General features: G+C 40.0%; 1 protein-coding gene across 5 annotated transcripts in view; it reads left to right on the forward strand.

Annotated features, from left to right (window-relative positions):
* trappc9 (trafficking protein particle complex subunit 9) overlaps positions 1-19,832 on the forward strand; it is a 207,664-nt gene that overhangs the window by 28,384 nt on the left and 159,448 nt on the right. For all 5 annotated transcript variants that reach the window (XM_051389453.1, XM_051389454.1, XM_051389455.1 and 2 more), the window contains 3 exons: positions 5,543-5,669; positions 8,469-8,614; positions 14,914-14,999. In XM_051389453.1, coding sequence (XP_051245413.1) covers positions 5,543-5,669; positions 8,469-8,614; positions 14,914-14,999 — 359 coding nt within the window. The remainder of the gene's footprint in view (positions 1-5,542; positions 5,670-8,468; positions 8,615-14,913; positions 15,000-19,832) is intronic.

Genomic DNA, 19,832 nt, shown 5'->3' on the forward strand with positions numbered 1-19,832 from the left:
GAATGTCCCTGTTTTAGTTGCTCAGTTTCCAGTCTTCAAGGATTATTTTTTTTAACTGTGGTCTTTATTGTTTTGAAGATTTATGTTTTACTTCCAGTATTTTTATTTATTTTTTTGCTGCTGGCTTGAAACACCAGCCAGAAAAATCTAAATTATTCATAAAACTGTTGACTTGTTTGTGGTCGTCAGTAGTTTTCATTTGACATTATAAATCTCTCTTTGAAAATTTTCCCATTGTTCACGGTCATTAAAGGTACTCCAGTCTCACCTCTTCCCAGCAGTGTCTATAAAATAGTGTTTAAGAATGATAAATCTCCAAGGACAGCAAATATGGACTTTTTTGGTTTTTAAATTGTTTTTTATTTTATTTCATTCAATTGTAAAAATCTTTTAAAAGAATCTGAAGGATGATAGCAGTGTCATTTCAGGATAGTTTTTATTACCTGATTTGCCATTTGGTAACCACTCCATTCTTCAGTCAAACACCAGCTTCTTTTTTGCCCTTTTCTTCCAAATAGTAAATGGCCTATTATTATACCTGCTGTATCTTTCTGCTTGAGTGCTTTCCCAACAGTCTTACAGTTCTGAGCACCCATTGTTACTTAGTGGAATCTGGATTTTCATATGCTGGTTTTTGATAATGGAATATCTGTGCTGTGCTGAGCTGAGCTGAGCTGTGAGCAACCATGGCCATGCCCTGCTAGCGAGATGCAAGGTGTATTTCCACTGCACAGCATGGCAAGCTGGTTTACCTTGATGACGTGTGCTGGTTTGGACAAATCACAGTGGTGCCTGTCGTGTGCAGCTCTTCATCTAACACCTCACTCCCACTGTTTCAGCTTGCTAGGGCTAGAATATGTCCATATCTTTTGTTGTTGACCTAACATGACAAGCCAAATGATTTGTTAAACAGAACTACCTGGGAAGTTGTTGTTGGAAATGGGCAAGCACTTCCAAAAATCACTTGACAGGTGATTGGATGAATCATCTGTCTGTCACTGTTTATCATAGGCAAACTTCAACCAGTCAGATTAACAGAGCCAGTCAGGAGAGGAGGGAAAACATCCATCTAGAAAAAACTTAAGCTGTTTTTTGCTCTTCATTCATTGCAGATGTACTCTCCATCTCTCTGATATAACTGATGCTATAGCAGCATTGATGCTAAACTGTTGAAGCCCTATTGTTGTTTTCAAAGTCACTTCTTGCATTGCACCCAGTGTTAAACCACCTCCGTAGTTGCTAGTAGTTCTTCATAAGAAGCTGATTGATCTGAACCACTGTAGTTCCAATACAAGTGCACAGCTTGAAGCCTGGCAAGATGGATTCTTGTGTGATCTTGCAAATCCAGTTACCTCAAAAGGTTATTGATGATCTATCTCTGTTGAAGAATAGCATTGCTCAAGAAGGTCTGCCTGTTCTGTGTCAAATACATGGCATTACTAAAACTGCTACAAAGGCCTCCACTGGTTAAGGAAACAAGGCCCCAGCATAGCTTGGCATGACTATCCACTGCTGCGAGGATGAAGTGCAAATGCATGTGTTAACAGTCTGCCATGTTTAAAGTAGACCATGGTATACTAAATGCAGATTAAATCATCTTTCTTCCACCTTAGTGGGTCAGGAGGCCTATTCCTCTGTTGACAGTAGATTATATCAATAGCAGTAATCTTTGGGATTCTTCTGGTGTAACTCCTCAGTGTTTGGTAAACACAACTAGGTAGTGACTCGCTGTGTAATGGATTCTGCACATCTACTAAGACCCAGCCGATGGAGCTGGCAGCAACATGAGCACACAGAAATAAGCCATGACTAAATTGAGGAAACAAGTGGCACTCACACCTACACAGAGCTGGAAAACTGTGAAGCCAACTGAAATGAGAGTGGGAATTGTTCTTTCGAACAGTAAAACTTGCGCTATAATGCCTCATTTTGGGGAAACAGCAGAGAGGAGCCGCATCAAGAGAAAAAGTAAGGCAGGCAGGGAAGAAAACTTTGTGCATCACAACATGAAAGATTTAAGAATTAGTACATTGTTTGCCCTTCACAGATTGTCCCTCACACCAACCCACTTCATATTACTTTTCATGGATCTTAAGCTTGCACAACAGTATCCAGACAAACTCAATTGACACATGCTGCTTTGCAAATTATGTCAGACAAATTGTGAGGCATTAATATGGCTAAGTACAAAAGATGCTGTCAGAGTACCTGAGCCCTCTCATTACTGTCACACTAATTTGAATGGCACAGACATGATTTCACTGTTTATTCAGAAATGAATGTTCGGTCACGTCAAGCTGTTGAAAGTGCAGCATTAATAAAGTGGTTTCCGAGAAAGAAGAACTGCAAACAAACTTGCCAGATAAAGACCGATTTAAAATGAGCAGATTTTAAAAGTGTCTCGCTCCTACTCTTCTGTCGTACAACAAGGCGATGTAAGCCGGTTTTTAGAGTAGAGGATTCAGGGCAAACTTTTACCCATGCTGTCTTTTATCCTGCCTTCAATTGTTATTCTACCTCTTGACGGTTGACACTTGGAGATGAGATCCTTTCGTTTGGGGAACCGTATAAAGTGTTGAGAGCTGCACCTTTTCTCTCCTCTTTTCGTTAAGTGTAAAAATGTTTCTTTGCTTATCTGGACAGTGTGTTCCAGCTGTCAGGCTAACAATGTGCTTTGTTGTGTTTGTCTGGGCAGAGAGCTTGGTGAAAAGCAGGGTAGAAACAAGTCAGATAATAGTTTTTCTTCTAGTTTAACCCAATGGGTTTGATTATATAAGGGCCCTGACACATCAAGCTGACGTCAAGGAACTAGTCCTGAGAAAGTGCTTTTGGTGAAAATTGCAATTGAACACACCACAAACACTAACGAATGCCCAGCTGAACATTGACATGCATATACGTTCTGTGCAAGGGGAAATAACTGGTCAGTAGTCACAATTTGGAATCTTAAAAGTACGTCCTGAATGTTGTGGTAAAGTGTGAGAAGAGATTGCACCCTATGGGTGGCTGAATAGTCAGACAGTGCTCTGTCACAGACTGCCTCCACACTAATCTAACATACTGAATCGCCTAAGCCTAAACAGGTGTTAAAACAGTATAGGGGGCTCTTGTTGCTTCAGACACTGGTGAGACTTGATATTCGGCCCAGGAAGTCAAGTTGGAGTAACCAAACTCTGAATTGGAAGGCCTCTCAGATGATCTACCAGGAATGTGCGATTGGCGCTGCTTTGCCTGATTACATTTTTTCCCCGGGCGACCCTGCGTCTTTTTGCCAGAGCCCTCTGCATTGGCAGCCCCGCTGCATCGGCGGTTCATCGACTGGCTTCATCCAAATGAATGAGAGGGCTGCGTTTGTTCATGCTAGGCTATGGTCTGTCTGAATTCAGCATAAGCGACAACTAATGCCAGTTGAACCAGACTCACTGCAAAAGGTGATGGTCAGCCAGTGATGCTCAACGACTGCCAGACAACCAGCTGTTGGCTTGGTGTGTCAGGACCCTAGGTAGCAGGGCACTATTTTACTTCAACCTGTAGGTGTTATCAATAGGTTGTTGCTAAGTTAACTCATTTAATCCATTGGTGCATACAGTTCGTATACGTATTTTGATGCATTGATTATACATGGTCGTTTTTGACTAGGAACGAAGTACTTCTTGTGACTATCAATAATTTGATCAGCCCCAATCTTGAAATTGTACAACCTGCAGTCACAGGGTTTTCTAGGTTACAGCTGTTCTGGTTGGCAGTGCAGTGTTTGCACATTAACCGGCCTTTTGATGGCACTCTGACTGCATAATAAAAACTGCACCCATAATAACACCATTTTTGTTCAAAATGATCTTTCTCTTTTTAAAGCTGCCCTAATCAATATGTTTATATTAACAATGGGTCAAATTACTGTTTGTAATGTGAAAGGTGTTCCTCATAACAGTAGCACAGAGAATTGTCGTCCAATTCTTCAGTTCTCCTCAACTCAACAGACTCTTTCACAGTTGATCGTTTGTTATGAAAGCGTTGTGGACAACCCCCACCGTGCACTACCTGCTCAGCACTAAACAGCTGGCAGACACAGTTAGCAACTAGTTAAGGAAGATAGCAAAGCATTTAGCAACTAAAGAGCCTCGAGTTGGTTGACACCAGAGACTCATCCGTGTCTGCTGGATGTGTAAATAGCAATTGTTTGACAACATGTCATCCACCAAACATAATTATGACATTCAACAGTAAATACAAACAAAGTCATTGCTTTTTCTAAATCCGATAAAATTCTGTTTGTTAATGGTGTTTTACTGACATTTTATTCATTTTCTTTGGTCTAAAAAGACTCATTTAAACTAAAATTAAGTTGTAATTTGAAGTAGTCATGCTGATTTTATTCATCACAATGGGAGAAATACAAATTTAGTTGTTTCTCTTTCTTTGTAATTATTTCATTCTGTTCTTGGCAAAACACTTTATGAGTGCAGATGAACATTTAAACAAGAACCACTTTTTTCTTTGAGCTCACAGCCACCGTTCAGCTTTCTGTCCTGGAGTGGCCCCTAAACAGACAGCTGCTGTGAACACTCAGACATGGCAAACAAGAAAAAAAGTGGACAAATATGTCATCAATCATGACAGCTTTGAGCCGGGAGGACAACTGAGCCGTCATCCATTCATCTCCTGCCATTTTATTCCTTATATGCTTCTTCCCCTGTTTCCTTCCTTCACCTATCCATCTCAATATCACTTTATTCCCCTCTTATTCCCCCTTTCCCTCTCTCAATCCTTTCACTCCATTTTGTATTCCTTTCATTCCCTCACTCTGATCTTCTGGCGCTGTGTTTCTGGCTCCCAGTCTGTATCTACAAGGTTGTAGTTTGTACACATTTTAAAATATTCATGTGGACTTTTTTCTTTTTCTTCTTATTGTGTTTTATTGTTGCTAAAAGACAAGAAAACCTTTAGACTTACCTTTTTTGCTGTTAAAACCTCATCTCAAATATACAGTTTATATCTTAGGCAGCTCAACAAACCCTTTTTGGAGTATGCTTAAATGATCTGTGTGCTGTGAACATTTTCACTGAATGTACAAAGAGATGCAGAAACACACAACACTTTACATGAACACAAAGCTTGCGCTCATAAGTCTTCATAAGGTACTCCCATAAAGGCTTATAGGTCAGTATGAAATCTTTGCCAGTTAATGTCCTTCTCTGCTTGATGGACACTCTTGAAACTTGCAGAGCCAAAGAAAATTGTATGGCTGGGTGAGCAGCAATCTTACCTCAAAAGGTATTGATGGTACAATAAAACTTAACAATTGTACTTGAGGGCTGGGGCCGTTATTGCTGAGAGAGACACCTCACAGGTCATTAATGTCTGCTTAATTCATATCACACACACAGATGAGATCTCTACAGTGGAGATAGCACTCCAAGAGTTGTGTTATGTCATAATTGCTGCTGCTTGATCTCTGGATAATTGTTTCTATAATTGTCTTTATGTACTCTAGCCATGTTCTCATTGATTTTCTTTCTGTTATGTGTTCCTGCATTTACAGAGAAGAAAGAGGTGACCCAGAGTCTGGAGAACTACACCTCCAAGTGTCCAGGTGGAATGGAGGTCATCACCCTTCCTGATGGCCTGAAGCTCCCACCGGTGCCCTTTACAAAGCTCCCCATTGTCCGGTAAGACAGGCGTGTGAGTGCTTGCCACTTTGACTCATCCTGTCACGTGTCGTCTCGATTTTTAATTTGGCAAAAAATATCCTCCAAATTAGAAATCTGGCACATAAAACACATAAAAGTTTGGCAGTCAGTTAGCCATTACTGCTAAACGATGGTGTGAAAAATGAAAAAGATCTGAATATATAATTGGTCCTTTTAATGTCAATTGCTTTGAAATTAGGCTTTTCATTAATCTTTCATGGAATGTTAATTTTAAAACCATTCCTCCAATTGAGTAAACTGTGCTTTGTTCTCCTTTTTTTTTTTTTTGGGAAGTTCCTGATTCAAAACTATTCAAAAGTAACCTAACACCCTCTGGAAATCTTCCAACCTCCAGTGCTGCAGTGAAGTACAGGTGTGGTTACAGGTGCAACAGAGCACATTTCTGCAGAGGTGCTCAGTGTGTTTAAACAGGGTGGGAACTTTCAACCAGAGAGGGCAGCAAAACACAGCTGTAGTTGAGTTACTGCTTAAATTTGAGAACGTGACTCTGGAAATTGATGTGACACAATCAGCTAGTGAGAAGACCTATCACTCTGTTGTATTTGTGGGAACTAGAAAAACCCTCACAATTAGGGCTGGGTATCGTCTGGGTTTTTCTCTGATACCGTTGCTAAAACAATACTTTGAACAAAAATGGTACTACAAAATGTTTTTGTAATTGTTACTTTAAATTAAACAATATATTAACTGTTAACAGAATAAAGTATGCTTAAATATATTCATACAAATAAATCGCTTTACAAATATATATATATATATATATATATATATATATATAACAACTTAAAATAAAACCTAACCCAACTACAATAATTTAACACTAAACAACAGTCACACTACTAATAACAGCAAAATAAATGTAGAATTTCTATTCTTGGTACAAGTTCTAGCTTCAAAATTCAGCAAAATGTTTGCAGAATTATTATCATATTTGACCTAACCTGAAGAAAGGCTGCCATCATCATCAGCAGTGGTCTCCCCTTCATAGATATACATGACAAGTCAGTGTGACACGTTGCATCTGCTATTTATATCTGTGCGCTCCATCTCTGGGGCAATCACTGCCGGCTGATTTGCTTGGCGTGGGGTCACACGAGCAGTCGAGCATGGTGCATCCCTCTGCTTTCAAGTGTATCCTGTGTGTTGCCAGATGTTTCCCCCCTTAACACGCAGTTGGTTTCAAAATATTTTTTGCACGTCCCCTCCAGTGTTGGAATCCCAAAATGGCTGCACTTCAGACTGTTTAGCTTGGCATTTTAACCGTGTTTAAGCTAGCTAGCGGTAGGCTACCTGCTGCCAGAGCCATATAGAGAGAGATTTGCTGTAATATAAACTAATGATAGCACATGTGTGGTGATGCCTTTGTTGCCTGTAACATCCACACCATAGAGGAGCTATTACAGCAGATAGGTACTGAAATGAGGCACCAACATGTGCGCTGTGATCTGGTCTGGTAGATACCGGCCGTTTACAAACCAGTTGCAGAGTAGCGCTTCTTCTCTCACAAAATATCTTTTAAAATTATTTTTGGGGCTTTTATTGCCTTTAATGGATAGTGACAGCTGAAGATAGACAGGGAAAGGGGGGAGAGCGAGGGGGTTACACGCAGCAAACGGCCACAGGTGGGATTCGAACCCTGGGCCACTGCAGCAAGGTACATGGAGCTATCCGGGCGCCTCACAAAAGACTTTTGGCTGGGTACCGGCTGCAGAGACAACACAAACAAGTTTCATTTGGGTCGGTTATCAAGCAGCCAGCTGAATGTTTTAGCCTAATCCCTGTATTTTGCCTACATCTGTGTCTGAACTCAGAGCCAATAAAATCATTTTTCAACGTCTCTAGTTTTTAATTGTTTTTGGACATCAGTGAATGTTTATGGCACAGAAGAATCAAACTTTTGCTAGGCTGCAAAAAAAATGGATATCAGACTTGTCCTTTTTAATAGATTTTGGATTTAACTCAAACCAGCTGAAGACACAGAACAGACCCACAAGGACCCGAAAAACCTTCAATCTTGTTTTGCGTGAACAAATTATGTGCATCTGTTTTGATAAAGAGTTTATCAGTTTTATCACCAAAAGTTGTTTGGTTCTCAGAGCTCCACACCCACCTCCAATAATGCACACTGTTTGGGTTCATTAAAGGAAAAAGGGTCAGAGTTAGGGGTTAGGGTTAGGGTAACCCCTCTTTAGAGGTCTCTGAGCTTTTTGAGTGTAAACATAATTAAATAAATATGGGTTCCTTTGCACATACTGCAGTTAGCTTTCACTGTTGTAGCAGAAGTGCTGGAGAGCCTGAAACAAACCAAGAAAAAGCAGGCACTACCAGTAAAGCCCCTCCCAAAACTGTCTCTCAACTTCTCATGGCGCATTCGACCTTTTAATCGTACAAGTCATTAGCCTAACCATGAAGTTGTTTTGCACATTAATGAGCAATAGTAACTTTCCTACAGAACTTTGGGTCTTTATCTGCTAGATTACATTTAGTTATCTGTGAATGAGTTAATAGGCTCCTGATCCCTGTAAATGAGCAGCACACACTTTCTTCAAGTGTCTCTACTTGTGTTTTTATTGCTTTGCTGACCTCTAACAAAGAGTATCTTACTTGCAATACACTGTAATGATTGTGGATATTCATCACAAACACTCGGGTTATACTGCTGATGTAACCCTAAAGCTACACCAACTAACATAATGTGCAACAAAACCAGTTTTTCTCATTTCATTATTTTGCCTTTTCCTGTGATGTCCAAACTAGATCAGTGAAGCTCCTCAATCTGCCTGTCAGTCTGCGTCCTCACAAAGTGAAAGGCCTGCTGGGACAGAACATGTCCACTGCCAGCCCCTTCATCTACTCACCAATCATCATGCACAACAGAGGAGAGGAGCGTTGTAAGAAGATAGGTAAGCCCAACATAATTTCTATTTACAACCATATTTTGCTCACTGTGACCGACTCTACGTACGGTGTGCCCTGACACACCACACCGATGCCAAAGAACTAGTGGTGACAATAGCCGACCTGAAGTGTTGCGTCACTTCAGGTCGCCTGTGTTAAAAAAGCCGCAGACGAGGGCGGACGAATGCCATCAGTGTGGAACACACCGCAAAAACTAGAACTACTGACCGTCCAACATTGGCCACTGGTGTGTCAGGGCCTTAAGACAACCATATTCCAGCACAGGAATGTGAAATGACTGAGGTTTCAATGCTGACTTTCAGCTTTAACTTGACGGTGTTTACACATACATCAGCTGGTGAAACGCACTGGTATGACAATAAAGTTTTCCTGGGGTTTTAACCTCTTCAGTGTTTTATGCAATCCCAGACTAAGTCAAATTTATCATCGCACTACATTTGAGTAGCAGTGGAAGAGTGAGTGTGGCTGTCCATTGGCTGATGTGTATTTGACATGGCGTTAGTCTTCAGGTTATAGACATCAATAGCAACATGTTGCCAACGCTGAGTCAGGGACATCATACAGGGCCCCCTTCATCTCTTTGAGGCCTTTGAGGTCCATCCTGGGCCCTTTTGAAGCAGAAGTTTTACTTTTAGTTTTGTGTCAGAGTACATTTTTATCAAAGTATAGTTGGTTTAATCAGTGCCCAGCTAGACTCATAGAGCAATTAATGTAAAATTCACTGACATCACATCAGAGTGCAATGACCTGAGAACTGATGTGGATAGTCAGTGTTGAGACAAATACAGATGCCAGTAAAGCATTGCTTTCAGTGATATTTTTTTTCTTTGACTATAGTTTTATAGCTAAACCAATGTATTTTTATCTTTCATTAATCAATATATATTCCATCTAAAACAACATATTACTAGCTAAGATAACCATGTGCATGGAAATATGGAGTTATACATGACTTTTCTTTATTTTGATATCTGCATTATATATTGGCCGTCAGTTGCCCTGCTCTGTAAATATTGGCATCGGCCAGTGAAAATCCCATATCGGTCGACCACTAGTTTCTTGTTTTTGGTTTTGGTTTTGTTTTGAGACTAACTAATAATCAAAGCCTTTAAGCAGTTTGTTTATTCTTTGCTTGCATTAGAAATGGGCATTTTTTCAAATGAGCCATTACAGAATGAGCCCTAAGAATGAGCCTTTTGTATCTACAGATGCCTTCCATGAAGTCCTGCATGTTTAACTACCATGCTTCTACAATAGCCCAGAACAGACAAACCCAACACTGGTTGTGGAGAGGGACTTTTGCCTTTTTCCGTTAGTTTCACAGCCACCGTAGTTTCTTCTACACACAGGTCATCAAATACAGACGCGAGTGGTGTTCAGTTAGTTGTAATCTGCAACTTAACCGCTAGATGCAACTGAATCCTACTCACTGGTCCTTTTAAATACTGTATATAAAATGTAAATTCAAAATTTTCTAAATCATTCCTGTTCAAGATGGATGAGTAAACCACAAATGATTTTAAGTAAACGGCCAACATCCTTACCGTCAAGCTGCTCTTTTCTTTGATCAGGATTTAGATGTTGAAAGTCAGATTCTTGTGCAGTATGGTGTTCTGAGGCTCCAGAGATAAATCCAGACATGCCTTTCCCTCTCAGTCAGTGCACCTCTGGGGAGCTAGCTGCCAGCTAATGAAGTTAAGATTCTCTCTTAACTCCTTTAAGGCAGCTCCCAGCTTGCAGAAAACTGTAGAAAAACTCTTTGAAGAATGGTTTAACTGTGAACATGCATTTATCATACAAGGGCCACATGTAGGCATGTCCTCCCATACAGAGCTCAGTATTATTTCTGCTGTCACAGACAATTGCAAACAGGGCTGCAGCATGCTGTATGATATCAGCCTCAACCTCATTTGCCCTTTTTAATCTCTTACAGTAACACAGCTTGGTATTTCCAACCAGAAAAATAAATTTACATTGACAAACTACATTGCCATCAGTGAAATGGGTAGGGATACTCTCGGGGACTTCATTATGCTCAGCTATGTGCCACAGCTGTAAACTTTTACAGCTTTAGAGTAAACCATCTCTTCCCACTCATACATTTTACTGACAGGGAGTCAAAATCTTTTAGTATTCTGCGCTAGGCCCTAGCAGTTGAGGTGTGTGGAATATGTGTGTGCGTGTTTTCTTGCTCTTTAAGTCACATGCTATGAATCAGCTTGGTGTTCAGCCATAAAAGAAGGGGTCCTCTAATGGGAGATTGTTTTCCCTATAATTGCTCTGAGACTCAGTTTTAAGAACCTGGTAGTCCATGGCTATCCATTCACTGATGTGGGTGATAGGTTATCTATTACAGTGGTATATGGGCATACAGGGGAGTACATTTTACTTTATCTAATCCTCATAGGGGAAACAGGGACACAGGTCTGTAAGTGTTTGGACAGTGAAACATTTTCTATTGTTTTGGCTCTGTGCTCCAGCACATTGGATTTGGAAACAAACAATAACTGTGGTTAAAGTGCTGACTTCCAGCTTTAAGGATGCTTGGGGTTATTGTAGTAAGTGGGCAGTAGTGCTTGTTGCCTTTTTTTTTTTATATATTGTCAAATTTTAGAATAATATAGCAGAGTAGTGATCCTTAACATACAGACTGAAAGCAAAAAGATGAATGAATGTATTCTTCTGAAATGTACTCTGGGTAGCGCCAGTATCTGGCTTTCCACTCGGGATCTGTTCCAACGTAGTCTTTAGCCTGTAGTGCAGACACACAAATGTTTCCATCAGCCAAAGTTCTCAATTATACATTTCAGAAACATTGTTACAACCAATTGCGACTTACTGTCACCTTTCAAGCTTTCAGCAGTTATTTCTTGGATTAGTTTCTCCTTCAGAAACAGATGGTGGGTCAATATCATGGATTCAGTTCAATTCAAGCTACTTTATTAATCCCACTGGGGGCAATTTGTTCAGAACAGCTTCTCTTTGAAAATATACAGTGACATACATACAAACAAATGAATGTATTAAGACAGATGGATACGGAGTGGCCAGGCAACCTTGATACCAATTTTCCCAGTGGCCAACAAAAAAATCCCTTGTGATAGATTCCTTTATAACATAAACAGTTATAAACAGTTACCATCTTTGTAATTATCTCCAGATTTTTGGGACTAATAAATCAGTGTCAAAATGACAAGTTCCCAGTGTTGTAAAATTCAGCCTCTTATAAAGCGATGTGTAATATTTTGGCATCTTATATGCTTTCAAACTTATGTATCTGCTGCTGAACTGGACTGGACTGATTGTGTTTCATCTTATTGGTATTGGCTTTCAGCAGCATCTTGAAGTCTTCATCAACAGATGGAGTTACATAGATATCGGGGCTTGAGTCAAGATTCTTTTATCCAACTACTATTTCACAATAAATGTCTTTCTTCTCTGTAAAATCTTAGCAACTTATGCCTGATGAATGGATGAACCATTTCTGTTTTTTTAGTATTTTTGCATGGGCTGTTTAAATTCTTCCATTTACAGTATTCACTAAATGTCCACCATAAATATGTCTCCATCTGAGGCGTAATGACTTGTAATTTCGAATGAGCTCAAAAAGCTTGGCTTTAGTTATGTTTTAATGCATTCCCTCCTGCTTTGGGGTCGCATCATTACACATGGATGACTTTTGCTCCAATTCCCAGGTGTAGTTTGCATGCATTATTCAGTATGAGAGATTAATGTTGCCGATAGTTTCACCAAATATTTCTCTGTAGGATGCAGTAACACCAGTAAACATCTTAAGGTTCTGTCTCAGGTCAATAAAAGATGATTTTCACAGCACATGAGAGACAGTTTGATCAAATAATTTGCCCTTTAAAGAAGCAAACACAGGCACCGTTTAACTAAACACAGCCATGCATTGACTCAAAACATTCATTATTGCTCTGTGCGATGAGGTTTCAATCCTTTGGAGATCTGTGCAGAATCTCGATGGGCACTTGAGGAGTAAGGAGTAAGGAAACACAAATAATGTGGCAGCAATCCACTTTGTTTTTCTATTTTCTGAGGTGTATTTCACACTTAATTGGCTGGCTATGAGAGCGTGCCTGTGAGCCAGACCTGAGGGTTGTGTGGGGCTTTCCAGATATTCATATCATAGATATCTTTCTTTTGACTGACTTAATTTCCCAAGGTGCATGGCTGCAGTTTGCTTTCTATAAATCCCTTTTCCTGCCAGGGTCTGAGCTTGAGGTCTGAGAGGATTTTCAGGCCCTCTTTTGCAAGTCTATTTAGAGCAATGGACTCTCCAAATGGACTAGAATATGTTATATTTCAAATGAAGATGGGTATGGCTACAGTGGGACTAAAGCTTTTCAATCTAACAAACCCTTTCAGCATCTCATTCAGGAATGATGGATACTGCAGTGTAGCTGTAATCTCTTCAGAATTTTTTTTTCTAAAAGTAAGACTAAGCTGTTTCTCAAGTTCTTCTCTCAGGAAATCAGTGAATCAGAATATTTCCTAAATATTTTGAATCTGAGTACAGCACCCATGATGCAATGCTAACCTGCCTTTTACACATTTCTCTGGAGTCCATTTAATTAGAGCCTTACATAACTTGATCCCATTATCCCTGCTGTTAACTCTTCACAACAGCTCAATAAACTTAATTCTGTAAGCTAATAGTGACGCACTGAAAAGGTCCTATCATGCCTTTTAACAGCTCCAGCGTCAATTCAAATGATTTTTTCCTCCCATTATATTACTGTAAATGTATATACACTACGAGGCCCAAATTATCAAGGAATCAAGGAAATGTATTTGTCATTTTACAACACAAGGTTGCATAATGAAATGAAAGTTTGTAGTTCCTTCATGCTACACACGTAGAAAAAGATAATCAAATTCATAGAATAACAAAGGATACATAAAATAAATAATATATACAGTTATTTATAAAGATATACGAATACACCCAGGAAATAATTCTACAGTGCATCTTTTGAATTTGCGTCTGGGGGAATGTAAACAACAGCAACAAGATAGTGATGACAATATGGTTTCATCATCACATTAAAAGAAACAGTGTCCATCCACTTTGACTGTGTTCTGGCTGCAGCATCTTAACGCGCAGCCGTTGCCATAGTAAAGAACTTCTGAATCCAATTGATCAATGGAATCCACCCACACATTAAACCCATATATGATTACTGATTCGTCATCTTACTGGTCCTAGATTCAACAGGCTTCTACCAATGCAGCCCCTAGCATTTCTTTTGGTATGAGCACCAACTTAGTGAAGACCAGCACTGATGTTGGGTGATAAGGCCTGAAGTTTGTTTTATCTGTACAAAAAAGTGTAAAAACAACAGATTGTGTACAACCACAATCTGTTGTTTTTACACTTTTTTGTACACACACACACACACACACACACACACACACACACACATATATATATATATATGTTTCTGGGCAGGGCACGGTAACTTCCTGGACGCCCCTGTGGCTTAGGAGTTATGACGCTGATTATGAGCCACAACGGCATAAAAAAGAAAGAGAGAAATAGTCTGGCACATAACCCCCACTAAACGTGTCCATTGCTGAGTTTTAGAGATTCTGATATTTTGTTTCCTTTGGGTCCAGCAAGCTGTGTACCCGTTTTCATCATACGCTTAAACGCCCTCTTGCTGAGAGTTAGATGAGAAGGTTGATACCATGCCTGTAAGCTAAACCCTGAGCTAGCTTACTTAGCTTATTTTTGCACATACAATTGTCAATTTTACATTTCTGTTTGTGTATGTGGTTGGATTTATTTACTTATTTTTGACAGAGCCAGGTCAGCTGTTCTCCCGGGTTTTCAGTCTTTATGCTAAGCTATGCTGACCGGCTGATGCCTGTAGCTTCATATTGAACAGACAGATCTTAGAGTGGAGTGGACTTTTACTAACTAAGTTTACTTATTATCTAACTCGCGACAAGAAAGCGAATGAGCGTATTTTCCAAAAGGTCAAATTATCCCTTTAAAGAAGCTGGATGCAGTTTAACAGAAGCGTAGCATAAACTCAATGATTATTTGCTTTGCTTCTAAGTTAATTAAAAATTAATGAGGAAAATGTTATATATATTTTATGGGACTTTGTTTTTATTTACATCATCTATCACAGACTTTTGCCTTTGATCTGTAATAGCAATGCATCCTAATGGTGTATTTCCCTCAGCTCATTAATTACAAATGGGTTTTAATGCCACTGACGTCCTATTCTAATGTCTCTTTTTATTTTCCCAGACTTCCAGTGGGTTCAAGGGGATGTTTGTGAAGTGCAGCTCATGGTCTACAATCCCATGCCTTATGAACTACGTGTGGAGAACATGGTCAGTGAAATTTGAACACTTAAATTAGAAATGTACCGTAATAACATGCTTTTAAATCAAATCGGTGGTTTAAATATTTGATATTTCTGAACCTTCCAATATCTAACCACAGGTTTATGAAATCAGGAGGTTGCTGACATGCTTTTCTTGCGGTAGTAATACAAACAGTCCCTCTGCACCCACCTATGGATTGCAACAGGGCAAGTGAAAATGCTTTGTAATCATCCTTGATAGCCTAATTAAGGTCCCTTAAAAGCTTTTTTTGACAGTTTAATACAGTAATGATTGTATGAGATGGTGAGAACAACCTCTTCTCGGTCCTGACAGTAAGAACACATCACTAGGGAGAGGCACACCCCCTGTAGTGTCATTACTTTTATGGTCTCACCCACCATCCTGTCAGACCAGATAGGTTCTATATCGAGTAATGCGTAAGACCATTCACACTCCTTTTCTGTGCAAAATAAAGTTTGAAAAGAGCCATCTGACATCAGGGAGTCCAATTTAATTGTAGTGTTTAATAGCTGCTTGGTGACTTCAGCAAGTTCAGAACATTTCCTTATTAAAGGACCTCCAATGGTAATGTAGACCTACACTTCAGCGACATCCATTTCTAATGTATGTACTTTGTCACTCCCTTACTACTCCTTTTCAAACACGCACACCAGTTGAGCCGCTTTATCAGGTTCAAGGGTGCAAAAGATTACAAAATAAATGTTCTTCCTGCACACTGCTGTGTCTGTTTATGAATGCAGTGATGTGGGACAACCTTGAAATGCAAAGCAATCATCAGGTTCAATAAAAGGCCAGCAGGGAGTGGCCTACTTTCAGCTGCTAGATAGCAGCGGCACACACAGCAGCGCACGCAATGTACTACCTGTCAAAAGTGATGTTGCCTTTAATTATTTGGAAAGTCGAGAACAAATTGCCGTGAAAGTTTCGTGGCAGAGTGTGAACGGAGACAGTGGCCTCTTAATTGTGGCGGCTGTCTTGGAGCTGATGCCAAATAGACTTGGACAGGTCTCGCTGGTTGATTTAGCCGCCCTGCATCGTCTGATAACAGCACATGCTGTTACAGACACAGGAAATGATGGCGACCTCCAGTTTGGAACATCTGGAAAGTGTTTAAATGGGGGGAGTAATCACCAGCCTGTTATCTCTGAGTGTGCATTTGTGTGTGTTAAAGCAGTGAGGCAAATCTGGCTAGATCGGAAAGTGTGGCTGCAATACGGAGGAGTGTTCCCTACAGATAAAATATAGATAAAGATTGATTTAAATACAGATGCATCAAATATAAATGGCAGGTTGAACAGTACAAAAGGAATATCTATGAACAAATAAATAAATCAATGAAGGGTTTCTAGGTGCCATTAGATCTTCAGTAACAATATGATTTATAATTTAAAATAGCTTGGGTCCATCCTCTTCTCAGGGGAGAGGCATCTGGAAAAGGAGATCATAGGTTTCATTGGAAGGTAGGGATAAATCTTTACCATTTTCTGACATTTATAGACATAATTATAAAATCAACGTTTTAGTCAAGTCCACAGCAATACTGCTGAGCTGTACAGTGATTTTGGAGCAGTTGCCCCAGTCAGAATTAATTAAGAATAGTTATTCTGATTGTCACAAAATGCCTAAATGACAAGAAAAAGACCAAAAGATTAAGATAAAAATGTGAACTTTTGAAAAAATCCTTCCAAAATTGCAAAAGCCTGAAGAACCGCTGTGGTGTATGCGCTCTATTTGAAGTTCAGGGAGTAACAGTACTTCTCACACTATAGAAGCTGCCTGTTTGCAGAGTTGCTGTGAGGTGAAACAGTCAAACAGGCAAGGTCAAAGAATATTGAGAATGTCATTATCTCCTCCCCACCTACAGGTGAATTGATCAGGTCACAGATGGAGGCTAACGCCCATCACAGCTCTGTGGCAGCTGGGAACCTCAGGTGGTGTTGTAGAGTCACGCAGGTAGTGACAGACAGGGTGACGCAAGCTGCCGAGAGCTCCTCTGTACCCCGGACAAAGTGACTGCCGTTAGAGCAGAGCCACCATCCATTCACTGTACATAAACCAGCTCTCTGAAACACACTGGGAAACAAACACACACACAAGGTCACTGTTCCATCTTCCGTCACCAAGGTGACCCTGTAGTTTGGCAAGACAGGCCCTCTTTTTCAGTCACCACACGACTTCACCACTAATACCCAGCTTTGCTTTGCGCTTTATTGATTTTCTATTAAAGTGGTGCTTTTTTGCACAACCCCCACCCCTACCCTTTTATTTTCAAAGGGGTCACCGTCAGACACTTCTGTCATTCTCCCCACTAACAAGTGTGGGCTATTTATTTACTTTTTTCCACAAAACGACAAATGACACTTTGAGTTTAATCTCTTACTGAACTTAGGTCAGCTGAGTTATTTGCAGTAATAATGGAGTCCTCATTCATTTCAATAATAAAACAAGAAAATAATATGTAAAATCATATTGTACAATTGAGAAAAGTTTGTGGTTTAAATTTTAAATCAAATCAATACCAAGAGAAATGTTCTACTTGGGAGTCTGTATTTTTTAATTTGTCTGGCTTTCTCTGCTTAGCTTTTGTGTTGCTATCAGATGTGCAGTGATGTGCCAGAGCAAAGAAATAATGACAATAATAATCATACCATCATCATAGCATTAGCTAAAGCAAACAAAAGGTTAACTGCATGCTGCTTGCGTTCCTCAATGAAGTCAGTGCACACTAGCTCAAACAATACAATTCACTTTGCACACGCTTTAATCGTTATTGTAAGTGAAACAGGCTAATTAACCTTTTCAAGGCTGAATGCAAATGAACTATGTCCAATAGGTTAACGCTGATACTGCTATCCAATAAAGGTGTGTAATGTCCTGAAGTGAAAGCAAGGAGAGTTTAAATCACAGCCGTACTACCTCAGAGGCTCAGCTCTTCGGCAGCCTTCCCTCTAGTGAGGTAGTGTCTGCTTTTAGGGATTGATGCAGTCATTACGTCACCTCAGTCTGCCTCGTGCAACCAGGCAGTGTGTACTGAGAATGTAAATACAGTTATTCTGAGGGTGCATGAGTACACGTTCAAAGAAGACTTTAAAGCTACGTGCAGGGATTTTGTGACTGCAAATAAAGCTCAGGTGATATCACCTGTATATTTTGTGCTGTACTTGCTAAATATCGGGATGTTAACATTGTCGTTTTGAGGATTTTACAGTGCTTATTATAGCCTCACAGAGCATGCAAGGCTGTAGACTTTAAGACCGAAAACAGTCCATCCCACATCCAAACAATGACAAAAGATGACCTTTGGTGATGTCACGAAGTAGCATGGAATCAAGGGAGTTTTTGTCTTCACCACCATTGTTGTCATATCAGTCAGTCTCCCCTGGTTAGCATTCCTTCTGTGTTTATTGTTCTGGAGGTTTCCTTTGGGGCCGAATTATCCTCAGAGGTCTCCTCCTCTGCAAAACAAACGCCCCCGCTGATTAAAACCGATAAAACAGTTTCACCTTAAAAATCAGTGTCTCTCTGACACTCTTTGGCAGACAAAGGACGTCCTGAAGGCCTGCCAGCTGAACTGCTGCTAATGTTTGCTCAGCTTGTTTCTCTGGTAACTTAAGATCAAGAAATTCAGGACGTTTTTACCAGGAGCCGAATTATGCGCAGAGGTCTCTTCCACTCCGAAACAAACAGACTTGATGATTAAAGCCATTAAAAACACTGAATAAAGCAGTTTGACCTTAAAAATCAGTGTTTCTCCAACGTTGTCTGGCAGACAAAGGACGTCCTGGAGGGTTTGCCAGCTGAACTGCTGCTAACGTTAGCTCAGCTTGTTTCTCCGATAACTTAAGATATAGATGTCTGATGACTAAAATCTTCCTCTGGTTAAAATATACCACACCACACGTGTATGGGGATATGATGCCATTGACAGGCGACCAGTGAAACACACCATTACCAGAAAATTAGTGATTTCTTTGGGATTTAAACATGGTTGGAAACTTTTGGGATAATGTAAATACGCAACTCATATATGTAGGTCTAGTGTTTATAGACATTTTAATTTGTTAATGTTACAGATTATATGTTTGAAACAACGCAAGGAGCTGCATAGGTCGGGGTTGACAACCAGCTCAAGATTTCCGAGTGCATAAAAAAACCTCGGCACGGGATATTGTGGTCTCTGCAACACCTAGTGGGAATTTGGACTGATGAATTTGAAACCTGTCTGATGCCTCCTCCCTCTGTGTTGTGAGCTGTAGGACTTATTTTCAATCACATCTCAGGCACACATGGCTCAAGTGGCCATTTCCCATGGAGAGCAATTTTCTCCAATGGAAATGGCCGTCTCGTGCTGACAGAGATTTAATCTTCACGACATCATGGGTTGATTAAGATGATGCATCACATGGAACAGTTGGAGAGATACTTCACACTGAACTGTTAGTGGAGAATCAGACAGCTGCACTGCTCTCTGCTTTTTCAAAGGGAAAACAAGTTGGGGCCATGTTAGCATGGTGTGCACATGGAGAGTCTTATATGAGATCTGATTATTTGTAGAGGTTTCCTAGTCAGTTTTTATTGGCTTTGAAACAGTTTTGTTCCCAGTACAAGTTGTTTTTTTCCGTCTGATATCTGTACTAAACATTGTCACTAAGGTGTTCTTTGTGACAGAAGTTCTTTTACATTTTTATTCTTGTGCAACTAGACCTACAATTTGTGTGGTTTATTCTCATCATTTAAGCTCAATTTGCTTTTTAAATTAGATTTTATTTCTGTCATTTGTGCTTCTACATATATAAATTACATGCCCCATCCTATCTC

Source organism: Dicentrarchus labrax, unplaced genomic scaffold (genome assembly GCF_905237075.1).
Source record: "Dicentrarchus labrax unplaced genomic scaffold, dlabrax2021, whole genome shotgun sequence".
In the NCBI taxonomy this organism is placed as follows: domain Eukaryota; kingdom Metazoa; phylum Chordata; class Actinopteri; family Moronidae; genus Dicentrarchus; species Dicentrarchus labrax.